At 44.5% G+C, this 21,634-nt stretch overlaps 1 protein-coding gene across 6 annotated transcripts in view; it reads right to left on the bottom strand.

Annotated features, from left to right (window-relative positions):
* The window catches only part of MYO3A (myosin IIIA), a 527,514-nt gene that overhangs the window by 499,912 nt on the left and 5,968 nt on the right, over nt 1-21,634 (bottom strand). For all 6 annotated transcript variants that reach the window (XM_063921638.1, XM_063921639.1, XM_063921642.1 and 3 more), the window contains exon 2: nt 5,559-5,741. In XM_063921638.1, the coding sequence (XP_063777708.1) occupies nt 5,559-5,726 (168 nt within the window). In that variant the 5' untranslated portion in view covers nt 5,727-5,741. The remainder of the gene's footprint in view (nt 1-5,558; nt 5,742-21,634) is intronic.

The raw sequence follows: 21,634 nt of genomic DNA, 5'->3' as shown, positions 1-21,634 counted from the left end.
GAACCACGTACTGGCCCACGGAACGGGCGCCCTGCCGAACACGGAGCAAATCGGAAGAAGCAGTGGTCATTCTGCCGGGCTCGTCGAAAATCCTTCGAAAGGACGAGATGAAGTTGGTGTAGTTGGAAACCATGGGATCAGATCGTTCCCATAATGGAGACACCCAATCCAAAGCAGAACCTTCCAACAGAGAAATAATATATGCTACCTTGGACCGGTCTGTAGGAAAGTTGTGTGCAAGTAGCTCGAAATGTACCTCGCACTGGTTCAAGAAACCACGACAATTTTTGGGATTCCCATTATAGCGGGACGGAGTAGGCAACTGAAGGCGTGGAGTGACACCGGCCGATGGTTGAACATTGCTGGCAACGGCAACTGGTGCGACTGCTGGAACAGGAGCCGGAATTACTGAGGCCAGAGACGCCTGAATCTGATCCAGACGCCCGGACAACTGCTGGAGGTACTGCATCACCTGACCTTGTGCTGCTTCCTGACTTTGCACTCGAGAAGCCAGGTTCTGGATGGCACTAGAGTCCGTGTTCCGATCCCCCGAGTCCATGAGGCCTGAGTATACTATCACTGACCTGGTTTGGGAGTGTTGTGGACTCGGGGCTTCTTCCGATGACCGGGAAGAGGAACCGCCACTGGGTCGTAGTAGAGATGGCCGGATGTAGGTCTTCCTCATGCAGAACTAAGACGGCAGGCGGGAGGCCCAGAGGAATTCTTGTAGGTCTCCTGTAAGACAAGACTTGTAGAAATAATGAAGGCTGGGGTACTGAGATATTGGAGACACTGTGGTATTGAAGGCACTGAGGTACTGGGAGTACAGGGAGTGCTGGGAGACCCTTGGAGGCACGGAGGTGTTTGGAGGCACGGAGGTGCTTGGAGGCACGGAGGTGTTTGGAGACACCGAGGTGTTTGGAGGGACGAGGTGCTTGGAGGCACGAGGTGCTTGGAGACACGGAGGTAACTGGAGGCACGGAGGTGCTTTGAGGCGCGGAGGTGCTTGGAGGCACGGGGTGCTTGGAGGCACGAGGTGCTTGGAGGCACGGAGGTGCTTGGAGGCACGGAGGTAACTGGAGGCACGGAGGTAACTGGAGGCACGGAGGTAACTGGAGGCACGGAGGTGCTTGAGGCGCGGAGGTGCTTGGAGGCACGAGGTGCTTGGAGGCACGAGGTGCTTGGAGGCACGGAGGTGCTTGGAGGCACGGAGGTGCTTGGAGGCACGAGGTGCTTGGAGACACGGAGGTAACTGGAGGCACGGAGGTGCTTGTAGGCACAGGATGCTTGGAAGCACAGGTTGCTTGTAGGCACAGGATGCTTGGAAGCACAGGTTGCTTGTAGGCACAGGATGCTTGGAAGCACAGGATGCTTGCAGGGACAGGATGCTTGGAAGCACAGGATGCTTGCAGGGACGAGGGAGCTCTGGATCATAGCTTCCACAGGAGAAACGAAGATACTCAGGCATCGGATCTCTGCCTGGTATCTGATTTTAAATTCCCCGCCCTAGCCTGATTGGCGGAGCAGGCAGGTGACGTCAGACCTGCTCCGCCTCCTTGCCCTTGCTTGTGATGGCGGCGCCCTTGCTTCCGGGAAGCCGCCGGAGAGCAGCGCCGACCCGCCGCTGAAGCCGGAGACTGACAGGGGAAGAGAGGCGCCGGGCAGACCAGGCCACCCGCAGGGACAAGCGCGGTCGCCGCTGCCCGAGGTTCGTGACATGCGGCCAGTTCCTTTACTGTAAACTCTTTCACTTCTGCACGCACCAATGCTTTCAGAGCAGCAGTACAGACCTGCAAACCTGATACATACCTCAGTAACCTCCTGGTGATTAGGACAAAGCAGTCATGATCATGATAGCTGGAAAGAGGACACATTGGTACTGTTCCACTGAAATCAGGATGGTGTGGAGGCAGAGGAGGTGTAAGAGAGGAGGGCGCCCATGTGTATAGCCAGATAAAGGGAAGGTGGGGGGGGGGGGGGACTCAGGGCATACTGTACCCTGGCTCCCCTCTGTCAGGAACCCCCCGCCCCCCCTTACCGGAGCACACTGGTATGAATAGCTCTCTCTATCTTGCAGAAGCAGAACCAGTCAGAATGCAAACAGGACACTGGCCCTCATTCAGAGTTGATTACTCGCTGCCGTTTTTTGCAGCACAGCGATCAGGTTACTACTGCGCATGCATATGCACCGCAATGCGCACGCGCGTCGTATGGGTACAAACAGAATCATTGCTGTGCAAGGCTTCTAGCGACTAATCCATTCACACAACTGATCGCGGTTGACAACAAGAGGGCGCTTATGGGTGTCAACTGACCATTTTCTGGGAGTGGTAGGGAAAATGCAGGCGTGTCCAGGTGTTGGCAGGGCTGGTGTCTGACGTCAATTCCAGGACCGGACAGGCTGAAGTGATCGCAAGGGCTGAGTAAGTTCAGACCTACTCAGAAACTGCAAAAAACTTTTTCGTACCACTCGGCTACACATGAGATCGCACACTTGCAAAGCTAAAATACACTCCCCCGTGAGCAGCGACTATGCGTTTGCACGGCTGCAAAAAGTAGCTAGCGAACGATCAACTCGGAATGAGGGCCAGTATGCAGTGCAGGAAGAGACACAGAAGGAGCATCAGGTTTCAAAGTCCTGTCCCAGCGTGTAAGTAGTACAGAGGCTGCTGCTATTCATGCATGTGACAAGATAAGTTATAGATTTTATTTTTCTGTTTGTATTTTAAGGTTGTGTAAATTGTCTTTGTTTCCTTACAAGAAAACTTTAGAAAATAGCGGTCTCTCAATTAGGTGGAGCAATAAACAGTACCCAGGTATTATTAAACGACAGTATTAGTTTAAATCTAATATACACAATTGATTTAAATTTAATATACCCAATTAATACCTCCGACCATGACCCATTCCAGGATGGACAAAATGCTCTCTACCTGGACTTCCCTTTTAATTTAAGATTGCAATCACTTGTGTTGAAATACCTTTCTTATCAGTTAAATAATTCAACACTGGTGACGCCAATCATATATTAAGAGAGAAGTCTAGGAGCAAAGCATTGTGTCCTTCCTGGAATGGGTCATGTTGTGAAGTATGCACAATCCAATATACACCCCCCCTTCACCCAGGCCCCACCTCCCATATTAAGTGCCCCTTCCACCCGAGGCTTATTCTAGCTCTACCCATGTGCCACAGTCTACTGCGCGTGCGCAGGTCTCCAGGAACATGGCACCCACTCCTTGTTACTGGGAACATCTCTACTGCACATGGCCATTTTCCCAGTGATTTTTGCAACTCTGCAGCCAGCGTCAAGCGAACAGAACAGTACATATAATTATACGGGTGCAGGGTATGTGGGGCGGGCCCCCCTGAACTTAGGGGCCCTTGTGCACTGCACACCTTATAGATACACTAGTGTAGTCTCCATACTTTCAAGTTCATTACAGTCCATTTACACACAGTTTAATTTTTGCATGTGGGTACAATAGATGACCATGTCTAGCTCATATTCAGCAAGGTATGACCAATCCTACAAAATTTTGCATCCATGCAGCTGATTCTATCTTGATGTGCTAGGCTATACTCTTACTAGCATAAACAAATGCACAAAGTAGATGCATGAAGGAGGCCTGAGATTTTTCAGTTTTTTTGTGCACCATTCAGACAGTGTAAATATAATGAGGGGGATGTTTGACATGCATAGTCATTAGTGTGCTTTTAACTACTCATTGGGGTGCAGAGATCAGTTTAAATATTGTATTTGTGGTCATGTGAAAGAAAAAGTACAGTGTTTGCAGATCATCCCAAAACATGCATGTGTATATTTGTACTTGTGACTTTGTTTCTATTTATGTATTAATCTTTTTATTTTACTTTATCTGCAGGATAAACAGGTGCAGAACTGAAAATGGAGCATCTACAGAAATATTATGTATAAAACTTCAAAGAATGGACATCAATTACTGGAAGCTAGATTGCATAGTAAGCTGTCTAAGTAAAACATATAACCAATATTGTGCAATGAACTAAGGATTGCACACTGGTAGTAAGAATCACAGAAGCAGAGGATTGCACACTGGAAGCAAAAAGTCGCAGTTTTTTTTTCTTTTCTCATCACTTTAAATCCACCAATAATTAGCATTACATAATCAGTATTACAATAATCAGCATTATATATGCAGTCATTTCAAGTGAGACATCATTCATTGTTCTTGTTACATACAGTATATCCTAACATAGGCAGATCCAGGGAAGGGGGGGGGGCACTCGGGCCCGTACACCCCCCCACCCCCCGTCGTTTCTGACTTATTTTTTCAAAAGGAGAACAGCAGCAGCACTACTGCTATTTCCGTCAGTCAGATTTGGTAAAAGAGCCGGCAGACACTAGGACCCGCCGCATCTCTGACAGCAAGTCTGTGTGCTCACACCACAACCTCCAGTCCAGGCGCAGGGTTCAAATGCCAGCATCAAGTAAGACTGTTACTTACGACGGCGCAGAAGGCTTCATTAGCCCTCACTGCACCACACAATAATCCCAGCGCATCCTCCTCCACTTCCTTTACCACCATGCTAGGTGCAGTCACACTTAGCCTCAGCTTTGAGAAGGCGGCCCGCGTGATTGTGACAGGGCTGTCCTGCAGACGTCTTATGCTGCTTGTTGGAGATCCAGCTGGCTGCTTCTGCTAATCAAAGATGGGCAGTTCGTGTCCTGCAGTCTGCGTCTCAGTGCAGTGCCCAAAACAAGGTATGCTGCACCTGCCACCACCAACTAAAAACTATAATAATTATATTGTGCTGGGGTGCCTTCCAGGCTCCCATAACTAATGGAACAGGTGACCAACATTTCAAGGCCCAATCAGCCTTTTCATCAGGGTGAAACATTGGCAATAAACCAGGATGCGCTCCTACAGCCAATCATTACCTAATGGCGTATTCTGTGAGGCCACACCTTCTGTGATACCACACCCCTTATCTGGGAGCACACGTGCCTTAGGTGCATGTAAATATAACTATTACCGTTCCCCTATCATGGTGCCCCCCCGCTTTCATTTTCTTCTGGATCCGCCCCTGTATCCTAATAATCATTAATATTCTAATAACAATCATCGTTACATAAGCAAAGGTATTTATATACAGTATACTTAAATAAGGTATTATAAAAACAGTATATAATATTTCACTAAGGTTAGACTGCATTGTGTAGCATTATTATAACTGGTAATATAATCACAGGTATTTTATATCAAATAATCTTCAAATAATTCATAAAATGCAGAGATTCACTGATGAGATAGCATACAATGTTGAATTGATCATAGCAACAAATCAGATTTTTACTGCCATTTGTGTCATAATGATTACAGAATGAAAGCAAGTGTCTGATTGGTTGCTCAGCACCACCATTTCCACAGTCACTTATGCAAATGTTTTCAGAAACGTCCCCCATTATGATCATTTACAAAAATAAAAATAACTTAATAAATATATCTCTTCTCTTGAACATGGGATAAATGTGCACATTTTTGTAGAAAAGCAATCAGTGAAAGTTTCAGGTGACTTACATGAAATGGATCCAAGATCTTTACTGCGGCTTTGCTTCCGTTTTTCTTATTCACCACTTTAAAAACTTTACCATAGGTCCCTTTGCCAATAGTCTCAATTATTTCCCATGTGTCAGACGGGTCAGGAAATCCATCAAATACAAATGGTTTTCCACATAATGAAAACATTTTTAATGCATGGGCCTGAAATAAGAAATAGATTATGATTATACATTTTTGCAGCAGGGAAGCATTGTCATAATTTAGCCTGATTTCAATAAAGAAGACTTTACTCTGTAACTGAATACACAGTCTGCAGAGACATACTAGCCAGAGCACTTAAGAACCGTTACATGTATGTCAAAATCTTTTACATATTGTTAAGAACAGATTTTGGAATTTTGAAAGATTCTATACTTAGGTGCGTGACAGGTAGATTATTTGCCTATAACAGTGAATTTTAACCTTTTTTTACTTGCGGCACACCGAATAATATTTTACAATTGCCAAGGCACACCATCAGTTCCCCACAGAAAAAAAAAACAAAAAACGCACATTGGCCCTCACAGTAAAAAAAAAAACAATTTCACACATACTGTACATTGGCTTACACAGAAAAAACACATCGCATCCCAGATAAATCCTATTGCTCCCCATAAATCCTTTTGCTCCCCACAGGAGAAATAACAAATATTGGCCCCTACCAGTCAGCTGTCCCCCTCCCTGTCCCTCAGTGGCGGGAGTTGTTCATAGTGGAGTGCTGCGAATACTGAGCAGCGGGCGGTCGGGCAGGTGTGGATGTGGGTGGGCAGGGAAAGTTGTGGATGCAGACGGGAACTGGAAGATGTGTATGCAGGCAGGTGGGCTGGCTGGGAGGTGAAACGCCGCGTCCGTGACCTATGATATCACACCGCCACGTCTTCAAGGCATAGGTCACGGCCGGAGTATAACTGCTCCTCTAAGAAGAGCCCGGGCCAGCAGTTCACTCTGAAGGTGCAGGAAGCTGCTCTGGCTCCGCGGCACACCTTGCAACTGGTCGCGGCACACTAGTGTGCCACGGCACGCTGGTTGAAAAAGCCTGGCCTATAGCAACAAGTCAGCTTCTAATGGTTTTATAGACTGTGCTTGATAGATGACATGTTGCTATGGGCAACTTCTCTCCTTGTTCTTTTTAGGAGGTTTGATACATCTCCCCCATAACACTGACATCACTAAAACAACAGTATTATTTTACTGCGTTAAAGCTGCTATTATATCAAGGAACATGCTGCACACCCAGATGATGGAGTCTATTCATTATGACTAATGGTCACAGATGATGGGGTCTATTCATTATGACAAATGGTACTGTTACACATGCCAATACGGTAGTTTTTGGTGAAGGACCCCTTCATTATATTAGGAGGTCGATATGTCCACCTAATATTTAGTGAACTCTGGAAAGTTTTAGAGTTTACCTGCGGGAACCTAAGCCATCTTTAGATTTGAGTAGGGATCTGGATACCAATGCAAAGGAGTGCCGGATTACAAAACGGGATCCGTTTGGATCTCTGTGCCCCGTCTGCTTGGCGTGTCCTTATGCATGCAAACTAACTTTCACTGCCATGTAAAGTTATGATGCTAGTAATACAGGTTGAGTATCCCATATCCAAATATTCCGAAATACGGAATATTCCGAAATACGGACTTTTTTGAGTGAGAGTGAGATAGTGAAATCTTTGTTTTCTGTGGCTCAATGTACACAAACTTTGTTTAATACACAAAGTTATTAAAAATATTGTATTAAATGACCTTCAGGCTGTGTGTATAAGGTGTATATGAAACATAAATGAATTGTGTGAATGTACACACACTTTGTTTAATGCACAAAGTTAGTAAAAATATTGGCTAAAATGACCTTCAGGCTGTGTGTGTATGAGATGTATATGTAACATAAATGCATTCTGTGCTTAGATTTAGGTCCCATCTCCATGATATCTCATTATGGTATGCAATTATTCCAAAATACGGAAAAATCCGATATCCAAAATACCTCTGGTCCCAAGCATTTTGGATAAGGGATACTCAACCTGTAGTGGCATCATCTTCAGAGTTAGGGATTGTGGGGATAGCTGATTTTAGGGCTAGATGTCCCCACACCAGAGCAATCATGAACTGTTCCAATAATATGGTATCCAATGCCGCAACTCGCATTGATTTATATATCTAAGTATCATGCTTCTTTAGGTCTATATTGATAAATATGCCTCATTATAACAGTTAACCTTATGCAAAGTCTGTAACTTTCCAGGATGGGTCCGAAGCCACCGCGGGTGAGAGGGTGCCACAGGTGGGAAAGGGGAGGGTGCGGTGGTGGGGCGGGGGTGCTGTGGGTGGGGAAGGGGGTCCAGAGCCACCGTGGGTGGGGCAAAGGGGGGCGGGGGTGCCACGGATGGGGCCCGGAGGTACTCTGAGTGGGGGAGGGGCTGTCCTCTCTTTGGCAGTGGCTCTCCTGGAGACTCGCACAGCAGCCAAGCAGCCAGTCACAATTGTTAGCGCCGGTGTCCCAGGGCGCAGCATTACACTGAAGATGCACTCAATAAACTACAGCTCCCAGCAGCCCTTAGCGTCGTAATGCTTCGGTGCTAAGGGCTGCTGGGAGCTGTAGTTTATTTAGTGTGTGCACTTCCCTTTAATGCGGTGCATTGGGACACCGGTGCTAACAATAGTGACTGGCTGGCAGAACTGACTGACAGGCTGAATCAATGTAAAGGTGAGAGTGCTGCGCAGTGTCAGTGACACTGGACATCCACTGCACTGCACAGCACTGTCACCTTTACATTGTTTCAGCGTCCAGACATTACCCTCCACGATATCACCCTCTCTATCGGTAACATTAGCCATCTCGGGGCTTCCAGGCCGGCAGCCCAGGTGCTGTGTTGCGGAGTCAGAGCCTCTGGGGATCTGGGTGCGGCTGTGGCGAGGAGGCACTTCTGTGACATCACGCGCAGAGGAGGCTCCGGGGCTCAGAGAGTATGCGGCGCAGGGAGGGCTATGAAAGCCTTCCGCTGTGGCGCTTTCATACACATCTATTCCGGTGGCAGCAGCAGCTTTTGTTCCACCTGCGCTGCGGCTAGGGAGTGGGGATTGTTGATGACGGAGGGGGTAGGCGAACTGGCAGCAAAAGGATTTTTTTCCCCTATCTACAGTGCAGAGATTTGCTGCAGATGCAGTGGCATACCTTCCAGCAGTACCTTTTTGGCAGGTACAGTACTTTTTTTTTTCTTTTCTTCATGGTCTGTACCGAGTTTTGCCTCTCCACACTTCCATCGAAAGTAGAGATGAGCGGGTTCGGTTCCTCGGAATCCGAACCCCCCGAACTTCAGCCTTTTTACACGGGTCCGAGGCAGACTCGGATCTTCCTGCCTTGCTCGGTTAACCCGAGCGCGCCCGAACGTCATCATCCCGCTGTCGGATTCTCGCGAGGCTCGGATTCTATATAAGGAGCCGCGCATCGCCGCCATTTTCACACGTGCATTGAGATTGATAGGGAGAGGACGTGGCAGGCGTCCTCTCCGTTAGAATAGATAGAGACACTTGAGTTGATTTACTACTAACTTAGTAATTTTGGGGAGCATTAGGAGTACTCAGAGTGCAGAGTTTTGCTGATAGTTACTAGTGACCACCACCAGTTTTATTTATTATTTAATATAATCCGTTCTCTGCCTGAAAAAAAACGATACACAGTCACATACCATATCTGTGCTCAGCCTCAGTGTGCTGCATGATAATATCATCTATGTATATCTGACTGTGCTGAGTGCTCACTGCTCACACAGCTGAATTGTGGGGGAGACTGGGGTGCAGTTATAGCAGGAGTACAGTGCACACTTTTGCTGCCAGTGTGACTGACCAGTGACCACCAGTATATTGTCTGCCTGAAAAAGTTAAACACTCCTGTGGTGTTTTTTTATTTTATTCTATAAACGCATTCTGCTGACAGTGTCCAGCAGGTCCGTCATTCATTATATTATATAAATATTTACCTGCAGTAGTGTTATATTTTTTTTGTTCATCTCTATCATCTTTATCATCTCTAGATTAGCAGACGCAGTACGGTAAGTCCACGGCTGTGGCTACCTCTGTGTCGTCAGTGCTCGTCCATAATTGTATACCTACCTGTGGTGGAGTTTTTTTTTCTATCTTCTTCATACTAGTAGTTTAGGAGTCTGCTGACAGTGTCCAGCAGGTCCGTCATTATATTATATATACCTGCAGTAGTGATATATATATATTTTTTATATCATTATCATCTCTATACTAGCAGACGCAGTACGGTAGTCCACGGCTGTAGCTACCTCTGTGTCGTCAGTGCTCGTCCATAATTGTATACCTACCTGTGGTGGAGTTTTTTTTTCTATCTTCTTCATACTAGTAGTTTAGGAGTCTGCTGACAGTGTCCAGAAGGTCCGTCATTCTATTATATATACCTGCAGTAGTGATATATATATATTTTTTTTATATCATTATCATCTCTATACTAGCAGACGCAGTACGGTAGTCCACGGCTGTAGCTACCTCTGTGTCGTCAGTGCTTATCCATAATTGTATACCTACCTGTGGTGGAGTTTTTTTTTCTATCTTCTTCATACTAGTAGTTTAGGAGTCTGCTGACAGTGTCCAGCAGGTCCGTCATTATATTATATATACCTGCAGTAGTGATATATATATATTTTTTATATCATTATCATCTCTATACTAGCAGACGCAGTACGGTAGTCCACGGCTGTAGCTACCTCTGTGTCGTCAGTGCTCGTCCATAATTGTATACCTACCTGTGGTGGAGTTTTTTTTTCTATCTTCTTCATACTAGTAGTTTAGGAGTCTGCTGACAGTGTCCAGCAGGTCCGTCATTATATTATATATACCTGCAGTAGTGATATATATATATATATTTATTTTTTATATCATTATCATCTCTATACTAGCAGACGCAGTACGGTAGTCCACGGCTGTAGCTACCTCTGTGTCGTCAGTGCTCGTCCATAATTGTATACCTACCTGTGGTGGGGTTTTTTTTTCTATCTTCTTCATACTAGTAGTAGGAGTCTGCTGACAGTGTCCAGCAGGTCCGTCATTCTATTATATATACCTGCAGTAGTGATATATATATATTTTATATCATTATCATCTCTATACTAGCAGACGCAGTACGGTAGTCCACGGCTGTAGCTACCTCTGTGTCGTCAGTCACTCGTCATCCATAAGTATACTAGTATCCATCCATCTCCATTGTTTACCTGAGGTGCCTTTTAGTTGTGCCTATTAAAATATGGAGAACAAAAATGTTGAGGTTCCAAAATTAGGGAAAGATCAAGATCCACTTCCACCTCGTGCTGAAGCTGCTGCCACTAGTCATGGCCGAGACGATGAAATGCCAGCAACGTCGTCTGCCAAGGCCGATGCCCAATGTCATAGTACAGAGCATGTCAAATCCAAAACACCAAATATCAGTAAAAAAAGGACTCCAAAACCTAAAATAAAATTGTCGGAGGAGAAGCGTAAACTTGCCAATATGCCATTTACCACACGGAGTGGCAAGGAACGGCTGAGGCCCTGGCCTATGTTCATGGCTAGTGGTTCAGCTTCACATGAGGATGGAAGCACTCAGCCTCTCGCTAGAAAACTGAAAAGACTCAAGCTGGCAAAAGCACCGCAAAGAACTGTGCGTTCTTCGAAATCCTAAATCCACAAGGAGAGTCCAATTGTGTCGGTTGCGATGCCTGACCTTCCCAACACTGGACGTGAAGAGCATGCGCCTTCCACCATTTGCACGCCCCCTGCAAGTGCTGGAAGGAGCACCCGCAGTCCAGTTCCTGATAGTCAGATTGAAGATGTCAGTGTTGAAGTACACCAGGATGAGGAGGATATGGGTGTTGCTGGCGCTGGGGAGGAAATTGACAAGGAGGATTCTGATGGTGAGGTGGTTTGTTTAAGTCAGGCACCCAGGGAGACACCTGTTGTCCGTGGGAGGAATATGGCCATTGACATGCCTGGTGAAAATACCAAAAAAATCAGCTCTTCGGTGTGGAAGTATTTCAACAGAAATGCGGACAACAGGTGTCAAGCCGTGTGTTGCCTTTGTCAAGCTGTAATAAGTAGGGGTAAGGACGTTAACCACCTCGGAACATCCTCCCTTATACGTCACCTGCAGCGCATTCATCATAAGTCAGTGACAAGTTCAAAAACTTTGGGCGACAGCGGAAGCAGTCCACTGACCAGTAAATCCCTTCCTCTTGTAACCAAGCTCACGCAAACCACCCCACCAACTCCCTCAGTGTCAATTTCCTCCTTCCCCAGGAATGCCAATAGTCCTGAAGGCCATGTCACTGGCAATTCTGACGAGTCCTCTCCTGCCTGGGATTCCTCCGATGCATCCTTGAGTGTAACGCCTACTGCTGCTGGCGCTGCTGTTGTTGCTGCTGGGAGTCGATGGTCATCCCAGAGGGGAAGTCGTAAGACCACTTTTACTACTTCCACCAAGCAATTGACTGTCCAACAGTCCTTTGCGAGGAAGATGAAATATCACAGCAGTCATCCTGCTGCAAAGCGGATAACTGAGGCCTTGGCATCCTGGGCGGTGAGAAACGTGGTTCCGGTATCCATCATTACTGCAGAGCCAACTATAGACTTGTTTGAGGTACTGTGTCCCCGGTACCAAATGCCATCTAGGTTCCATTTCTCTAGGCAGGCGATACCGAAAATGTACACGGACGTCAGAAAAAGACTCACCAGTGTCCTAAAAAATGCAGTTGTACCCAATGTCCACTTAACCACGGACATGTGGACAAGTGGAGCAGGGCAGACTCAGGACTATATGACTGTGACAGCCCACTGGGTAGATGTATTGACTCCCGCCGCAAGAACAGCAGCGGCGGCACCAGTAGCAGCATCTCGCAAACGCCAACTCTTTCCTAGGCAGGCTACGCTTTGTATCACCGCTTTCCAGAATACGCACACAGCTGAAAACCTCTTACGGCAACTGAGGAAGATCATCGCAGAATGGCTTACCCCAATTGGACTCTCCTGTGGATTTGTGGCATCGGACAACGCCAGCAATATTGTGTGTGCATTAAATCTGGGCAAATTCCAGCACGTCCCATGTTTTGCACATACCTTGAATTTGGTGGTGCAGAATTATTTAAAAAACGACAGGATGCTGTCGGTGGCCAGAAGAATTGCGGGACACTTTCGGCGTACAGGCACCACGTACAGAAGACTGGAGCAACACCAAAAACGCCTGAACCTGCCCTGCCATCATCTGAAGCAAGAAGTGGTAACGAGGTGGAATTCAACCCTCTATATGCTTCAGAGGTTGGAGGAGCAGCAAAAGGCCATTCAAGCCTATACAACTGACCACGATATAGGAGGTGGAATGCACCTGTCTCAAGCGCAGTGGAGAATGATTTCAACGTTGTGCAAGGTTCTGCAACCTTTTGAACTTGCCACACATGAAGTCAGTTCAGACACTGCCAGTCTGAGTCAGGTCATTCCCCTCATCAGGCTTTTGCAGAAGAAGCTGGAGACATTGAAGGAGGAGCTAACACAGAGCGATTCCGCTAGGCATGTGGGACTTGTGGATGGAGCCCTTAATTCGCTTAACAAGGATTCACGGGTGGTCAATCTGTTGAAATCAGAGCACTACATTTTGGCCACCGTGCTCGATCCTAGATTTAAAACCTACGTTGTATCTCTCTTTCCGGCAGACACAAGTCTGCAGGGGTTCAAAGAACTGCTGGTGAGAAAATTGTCAAGTCAAGCGGAACGCGACCTGTCAACATCTCCTCCTTCACATTCTCCCGCAATTGGGGGTGCGAGGAAAAGGCTCAGAATTCCGAGCCCACCCGCTGGCGGTGATGCAGGGCAGTCTGGAGCGACTGCTGATGCTGACATCTGGTCCGGACTGAAGGACCTGCCAACGATTACTGACATGTCGTCTACTGTCACTGCATATGATTCTCTCACCATTGAAAGAATGGTGGAGGATTATATGAGTGACCGCATCCAAGTAGGCACGTCAGACAGTCCGTACGTATACTGGCAGGAAAAAGAGGCAATTTGGAGGCCCTTGCACAAACTGGCTTTATTCTACCTAAGTTGCCCTCCAACAAGTGTGTACTCCGAAAGAGTGTTTAATGCCGCCGCTCACCTTGTCAGCAATCGGCGTACGAGGTTACTTCCAGAAAATGTGGAGAAGATGATGTTCATTAAAATGAATTATAATCAATTCCTCCGTGGAGACATTCACCAGCAGCAATTGCCTCCACAAAGTACACAGGGAGCTGTGATGGTGGATTCCAGTGGGGACGAATTGATAATCTGTGAGGAGGGGGATGTACACGGTGATGAATCGGAGGATGATGATGAGGTGGACATCTTGCCTCTGTAGAGCCAGTTTGTGCAAGGAGAGATTAATTGCTTCTTTTTTGGTGGGGGTCCAAACCAACCCGTCATTTCAGTCACAGTCGTGTGGCAGACCCGGTCACTGAAATGATGGGTTGGTTAAAGTGTGCATGTCCTGTTTATACAACATAAGGGTGGGTGGGAGGGCCCAAGGACAATTCCATCTTGCACCTCTTTTTTCTTTCATTTTTCTTTGCGTCATGTGCTGTTTGGGGAGTGTTTTTTGGAAGGGCCATCCTGCGTGACACTGCAGTGCCACTCCTAGATGGGCCAGGTGTTTGTGTCGGCCACTAGGGTCGCTTATCTTAGTCACACAGCTACCTCATTGCGCCTCTTTTTTTTCTTCTTTGCGTCATGTGCTGTTTGGGGAGTATTTTTTGGAAGGGCCATCCTGCGTGACACTGCAGTGCCACTCCTAGATGGGCCAGGTGTTTGTGTCGGCCACTAGGGTCGCTTAGCTTACTCACACAGCTACCTCATTGCGCCTCTTTTTTTCTTTGTGTCATGTGCTGTTTGGGGGGTGTTTTTTGGAAGGGCCATCCTGCGTGACACTGCAGTGCCACTCCTAGATGGGCCAGGTGTTTGTGTCGGCCACTTGGGTCGCTGAGCTTAGTCATCCAGCGACCTCGGTGCAAATTTTAGGACTAAAAATAATATTGTGAGGTGTGAGGTGTTCAGAATAGACTGAAAATGAGTGGAAATTATGGTTATTGAGGTTAATAATACTTTGGGATCAAAATGACCCCCAAATTCTATGATTTAAGCTGTTTTTTAGGGTTTTTTGAAAAAAACACCCGAATCCAAAACACACCCGAATCCGACAAAAACATTCGGTGAGGTTTTGCCAAAACACGTTCGAACCCAAAACACGGCCACGGAACCGAACCCAAAACCCGAAAAATTTCCGGTGCACATCTCTAAAAGAAAAAGGGGCGTGGCCATGGCACTTTACCCATTGCCATGCCCCCTTTTCAAATTTGTACCGATTTTTATGTGTAAATTGTTGGAGGGTATGTTGCTGCAGATACAGCGGGCCTATTTTGGGGTGTGGACCTGGAGCTGCAGCTCCATCAGCCCCATTGTTAATCCTGCTCTGGGAGCACACAGCAGCCAAAGGGCAGAGCCTCCCATTGGATGTAACCTGTGTGGAAGGGGGCTCCTCGGCCAATCAGCTGTGGACTGGATGTGATAGACCTGCTGTTAATCCAATGAGAGCTCCTAGCCACGCCCAGCGTTATCCACACAGTCACAGAGTGACAGATCTGGGCTATTATTTTATACCATTGCTATTGTGGTCATAATTATAACTGCTGGCCAAGAGCAAGGGATTTCCAGGACCCCAGACCCCCCCTCCCCCCACTTCCCTGCGTTTGCCTATACAATACCAGTAATTAAAGGTCATCAGCACAATACCAGCCCACGGTCACACGCACGGTGTCAGCCACAGTAGCTGCTCACGACCATGATGCACAGTTACTCCATTTCTTTTTTATGCTTGGACCCAACTCAGCCCCGTAGTGTGAGAAAAAGGACTGAATCACCTCAACGGTTCCAGTGTTACATGAAAGCTGCTATTAGATTACAACTTTGCTGGATCTTCTCTCATTGGTGTCAGAGCCCAGGTTGATCTGATCTGGATTTCACCTACACACCTAAAATATTGTAAACATGTCAAGGAATCTGGGAAACATCAATATCAACTGACGTTTTCATAAATACTCCTTTAAAAAGGGGCACGTTTATTAAATTATGCATTTCACTCCTGGAAATTAAGAATCCTTATTGCCGCAAATTACAGCAATAAGGATTCTTGTTCTTCCAATCTGATACTACATAGAATCATATGCAGGATGTCGCTACATTTAATTACATTGCACATATAATAAATACTGTAGTTAGTTGATGTAGCCAACAAAATGAAACGTTTTTAACCAACACCCTATAGTTGTGTTAGTTTGCCGAAATATAATGTTGCCTGAATAGGTATATTGTAAATGCAGTAGTTTATTCAATTCACTCAAGCCTAACATGGGCTTCCTAAGGTCATGTTCATCCAGGGTGTGGATCGTTGGGTCAAAAGTAACTAGGTCGACAGTCATTAAGTCGGCCACTATTGGTCGACAGTGACTAGATCGACACAGTCATTTGGTTGACATGGAAAAGGTCGACATGGTATAAGGTCGACATGAGTTTTAAAAAAATGTTGTCGTTTTCTTTGTGAAGTGACCGGGAACACCAATTAGTGCACCGCTTCGTTCGCCATGCTTCTGGCAAGGTAACTATTCCCTATCGTAGTCCACATGGATCAAAGTATGAAAGTTCAAAAAATGAGAAAAAAAAGTGAAAAACCCATGTCGCCCTTTTTATGCGTCGACCTTTGCCATGTCGAACTAGTGACCATGTCGACCTAATGCATGTCGATCAATAGAGGTTGACCTAATGAGTGTCGACCTAAAGACCGGATACCGTTCATCCACTCATAAAGGACTGCAAAGACCGCCCGGTAAGATAATAATGGTTGCGGAAATTAAATGACCATATATCATATGCACATAGAAATACACGCAATAGCCAATAGTCAACGGCTTATACACAAAGGAAGTTACTATATCTAAGATACAGTACGTGGAAACAGTACAGTATATAGACTACTGTACTATACACTTAATAAATCCAATTCTAGATAACATTCAGTGATAATCAACTGGTTGTTGCGTCTTATCACAATTTGAATACTAATTATTAGATAACTACTCATCAGACAACACAAATCATAATGAAAGCACATTAGGAAAATTAATGTACACTATTAAAAGCATACTTTTTGTGGACAGAGAGGCCCTTAGGCGTAATATTTGCATACGTTAGACTCTAGAGAAATAATTATAATTAGAGAATTCTACAGTATATCTCGTACACATGTAGGAATAAAACCTCCTATAGCAACTTCTCTTCTCATTAACTCTAATTTCAGTTAATATTATACTAATGCATAAATGATTCTTACTCTACCTACTGTCCTGAGCTGGTATGTTTGGGGGCAGGGGTTGGGTGAAGTACTATTCAAGTTAAGGGGGGTATTCAATTAGTGGCAAAATCACTGCAATATTCCGCGATTGCCGATTTCACAAATTTTTTTGCTGTGAAAATTGACTTTTTGTGGGTATGCGCACTCCCGCGATTCACCCTATTCAAATGCAAATTAGCGAAAACGAGATTGCCGTGAAAATTGGTGCAGAAAGTGAAAAACGGGTAAATCTGTCCGTGCCACCCAAAAAAGCTAAACTAATATCAGATAACAGTGTAAAAGTCTTTTTATTGGTTATAATAAATGTTTTTCTGGTTCTTAAATAGGGTCAAATTGCTGTTATATACATTTTTGTAAAAAAAAAAAAATATAGAAAGCTATTTTTTCCATCAAAATAAGTGTTAAAATTTAAATTGGGGCACATAAAAATGGGTATAAGTATGTATTTGGGTCAATTTAGGGGACTTTAAATAAAACCCAGGTAGAAATAGACCAATTACTCCCATCTGCAAGTCTAAAACCACTTGTCCCACTCATAAAGTACCCCAATATACCTGTCCCATACCTTGGCCCTCATTCAGAGTTGTTCGCTCGTTCTTTTTCATCGCATCGCAGTGAAAATCCGCCTAGTACGCATGCGCAATGTTCGCACTGCGACTGCGCCAAGTAACTTTACTATGAAGAAAGTATTTTTACTCACGGCTTTTTCTTCGCTCCGGCGATCGTAATGTGATTGACAGGAAATGGGTGTTACTGGGCGGAAACACGGCGTTTCAGGGGCGTGTGGCTGAAAACGCTACCGTTTCCAGAAAAAACGCAGGAGTGGCCGGAGAAACGGTGGGAGTGCCTGGGCGAACGCTGGGTGTGTTTGTGACGTCAACCAGGAACGACAAGCACTGAACTGATCGCACAGGCAGAGTAAGTCTGGAGCTACTCTGAAACTGCTAAGTAGTTAGTAATCGCAATATTGCGAATACATCGGTCGCAATTTTAAGAAGCTAAGATTCACTCCCAGTAGGCGGCGGCTTAGCGTGTGTAACTCTGCTAAATTCGCCTTGCGACCGATCAACTCGGAATGAGGGCCCTTGTACCACAATTTCCATCATTTTGCACTTTTTCACCCCAAAAACGACATGTCATTATTGGCCAATTAAAAATAATTAAAAACTTTTAAGTTTTCCCTGAAAACCAGATCTCAACATTTTTAACTTAAAATATGGATTTTCCTCAAGTTTATCACCTTCTCAGAGTCAGCAAATTGAAAATCACTGTAAAATTACAGCGAAGGCAATGTCGCGGGCAATTGAATAGGTGTTTGACGATTTGCAGTAATTTCGCTTCTTTTTTCCGCAAAAACGCGTTTTCATCACTAATTGAATTTCTCCCTGTCACATAACAGAGGGTGAGGCAATAATGATACAAATAAATTATTCAAACCTTTGTCCTGCCCACCTCACAGGAGAAGCGGACGGGACTTGGGAATGTGGGGGAACTCACCAAAGTTTTGGAGTCTCCCAGACATTCCAGGAATGTTGGCAAGAATGGCATACAAGCTTATGGTAAATTAGATTTTCCACTGTAAGAATACTGGGTGTGGTATAATAGATAGACAGTGTCTAGTTAGACAGTCAAAAGATAGACACCACATGTTAGACAGTCAAAAGGTTGACAGAGTAAGATGGTCAACATTAAAATTGTCGATTTGATAAGGTAGACACCATTTTTTTTGCATTTTTGGGGTTTGTGTGGATACTGTAGTTTTGTCATGTGGGACCCCCAATTGTAGAAAGGCGCTACGCTCGCCACAAGGTTTATAACCAACTGTATGCCGACATGGATAGAGAAGGTATGAAAAAGTCCAAAAACATTTAAAATGTTTAAAAAACCTATCTACTTTTTTATGTTGACCATTTACATGTCGACCTTTTGACCCTGTTGACCTTTTGTACTGTCTATCCTTTTTATGTCGACCCTATGACTGTCGACCTAATGTCTTTCTAACATATGGGGGAAGATTCAAATGTTTGAAAAGTCAGTTGGGAGTCTGTTTTTTCCTATCTAATAAACAGGAAACAACAGACACCCAACCGATTTTTCAAATATTTGAATCTCCCCCATGGTGTCTATCTATTGACTGTCTAACTCAGGGATGGGGAACCTTTGGCCCTCCAGCTGTTGTTGAACTACACATACCAGCATGCTATGCTACAGCTTTGCTACTTGGCCATGCTAAAACTGTTGCAAGGCATGCTGGGATGTGTAGTTCAACAGCACCTGGAGGGCCAAAGGTTCCAAATCCCTGGTCTAATTAGACACGGTCTATCAATCATCCGGATACCAAGAATTCTTTAATTCCTGAATTTATATAATTAGACACAATTGTTTCCTGTGTGGGACACAACAGAAAGCTGCTTTCAGGACATATCTGTATTCTGTGAAAGATTACACAAGCACAGAAGGAGACCACAAAGATAATGCAATGTAATTAGTAAAGTAATTTGAAGATGGAAAACTATGTAAAGGAAAAACTTGTCCAATACATAAACAAAAGGAGATGTCAATTAAAACCATTATTCAATTTAATACTGGTCCCCCAAGTATCAATGTCCATGTTACAATCCCATAGTTAGGGGAATTGAATCACTGGTACAATTAATATTTACTATAGGTAAAAGTTATGCATTCTGGAGCTTGCTACAAACTTTAAAAAGTATAAATCAGACGGGAAGGCGGAGTCATTCCAGTACTATAAGGATTGTCACAAAATCTGAAAAAAATAAATAAATCAGAGTGTCTAAAATAGAAATGGAAAAGCTAATAGCAAAGGAAAGTAAATCAAACCCCAAAATGTTTTTTTAAATACATCAACAGCAAAATATTAAAGGAGAGGGCCAAATTGCAGGATTGACACATAACCTCAGTAATGATAATGTCCCGCTGCTAAATGCTTATTTAAGTGAGGAAGTAGTCTGTGACTAAATAAGAAAAATTAAGATTAATAAGTCACCTGGCCCCAACGGAATTCACCCAAGGGTTCACATGGAACTCCACTCCGAATTAGCAAGACACCTATATTTGATTTTCAATGACTCAGTTACATCAGGCATGGTTCCTAAAGACTGGTATATAGTGGAAGTAGTGCCCATATTTAAAAAGGGAAGTAAATATGAACCGGGTAATTATAGACCAGTAAGTCTTACACCCATTTATTATTATTATTATTATTATTTTTTATTACCAGTTATTTATATAGCACACACATATTCTGCAGCGCTTTACAGAGAATATTTGGTAATTCACATCAGTCCCTGCCCCAGTGGAGCATACAATCTGTATTCCCTACCACATGTACATGCACACACATTCACATTAGGGTTAATTTTGTTGGGAGCCAATTAACCTACCAGTATATTTTTGGATTGTGGGAGGAACTGGAGTACCCAGAGGAAACCCACGAAAGTATGGGGAGAATATACAAACTCCACACAGTTAGGGCCATGGTGGGAATTGAACCCATGACCTCAGTGCTGTGAGGCAATAATGCTATCCATTACACCATCTGTACTGCCTATCCATAGTGGGGAAGTACTGGAAGGTATTTGAAGGGATAGAATACAGGAGTTCCTTGAAACCAATAAAGTTATTAATAGGAACCAACATAGATTTGTGAAGGATAGATTTTGTCAAACTAACTTAATAGGCTTTTATGAAACAGTTAGTTCGAACCTAGATCAGAGTAAAGAAGTGGACATAATCTGTTTAGACTTTGCTAAAGCTTTTGATACAGTACCTCACATGAGACTTATCTACAAATTAAGAGAACCTGTGCTAGGAAGCATAATATGCACTTGGGCTAGAAATTGGTTTGGATAAAAGGAAGCAGCGAGTGGGGGGTAAATGGAACTTTTACAAATTAGACTGAAGTACTAAGTGGTGTGCCACAAGGGGCTGTACTTGGACCACTACTGTTCAACATTTTCATAAATGATCTAGTAGTAGGTCTAGAGTCAGTGTCAATTTTTGCAGACGATACCAAACTGTGTAAGGTTATAAATTCGGAGGGGGATGCGGAGTCTCTTCAGAACGACGTATTTAAACTGGAAACATGGGCAGCAAAATGGAGAATGCGGTTCAATAAAGACAAATGTAAGAGAATGTACTTTGGTAGCAAAAACATAAATACTACCTACATACTAAATGGGGAAAAATTAGGGGATTCTGTACTGGAAAAAGATTTAGGTGTCCACATAAATAACAAACTTAGCAGTAGTACCGAATGTAGGAATGCAGCAAACAAGGTATTAGCATGCATAAAGCGGGGAGTTGATGCAAGGGATGAGAGTATTATACTCCCATTATATAAATCGCTAGTGAGGCCACATCTCAAATATTGTGTACAGTTATGGACACCATTCTACAAAAAGAATATCCTGGAACTAGAAAAGGTTCAGAGATGGGTGACCAAATTGATTAAAGGGATGGAGATGCTAGAATACGAGGAAAGGCTTGCTAGGCTAGGCATGTTTACAATGGAGAAAAGGAGATTAAGAGGGGACGTGATTAACATTTACAAATATATAAGGGGTCAATACACAGAGCTAGCGGGGAAATTGTTTTTGGTAAGATC

The sequence above is a fragment of the Pseudophryne corroboree genome, chromosome 5 (genome assembly GCF_028390025.1).
Source record: "Pseudophryne corroboree isolate aPseCor3 chromosome 5, aPseCor3.hap2, whole genome shotgun sequence".
Taxonomy (NCBI): domain Eukaryota; kingdom Metazoa; phylum Chordata; class Amphibia; order Anura; family Myobatrachidae; genus Pseudophryne; species Pseudophryne corroboree.
This window is presented reverse-complemented; position numbering and strand designations above follow the sequence as displayed.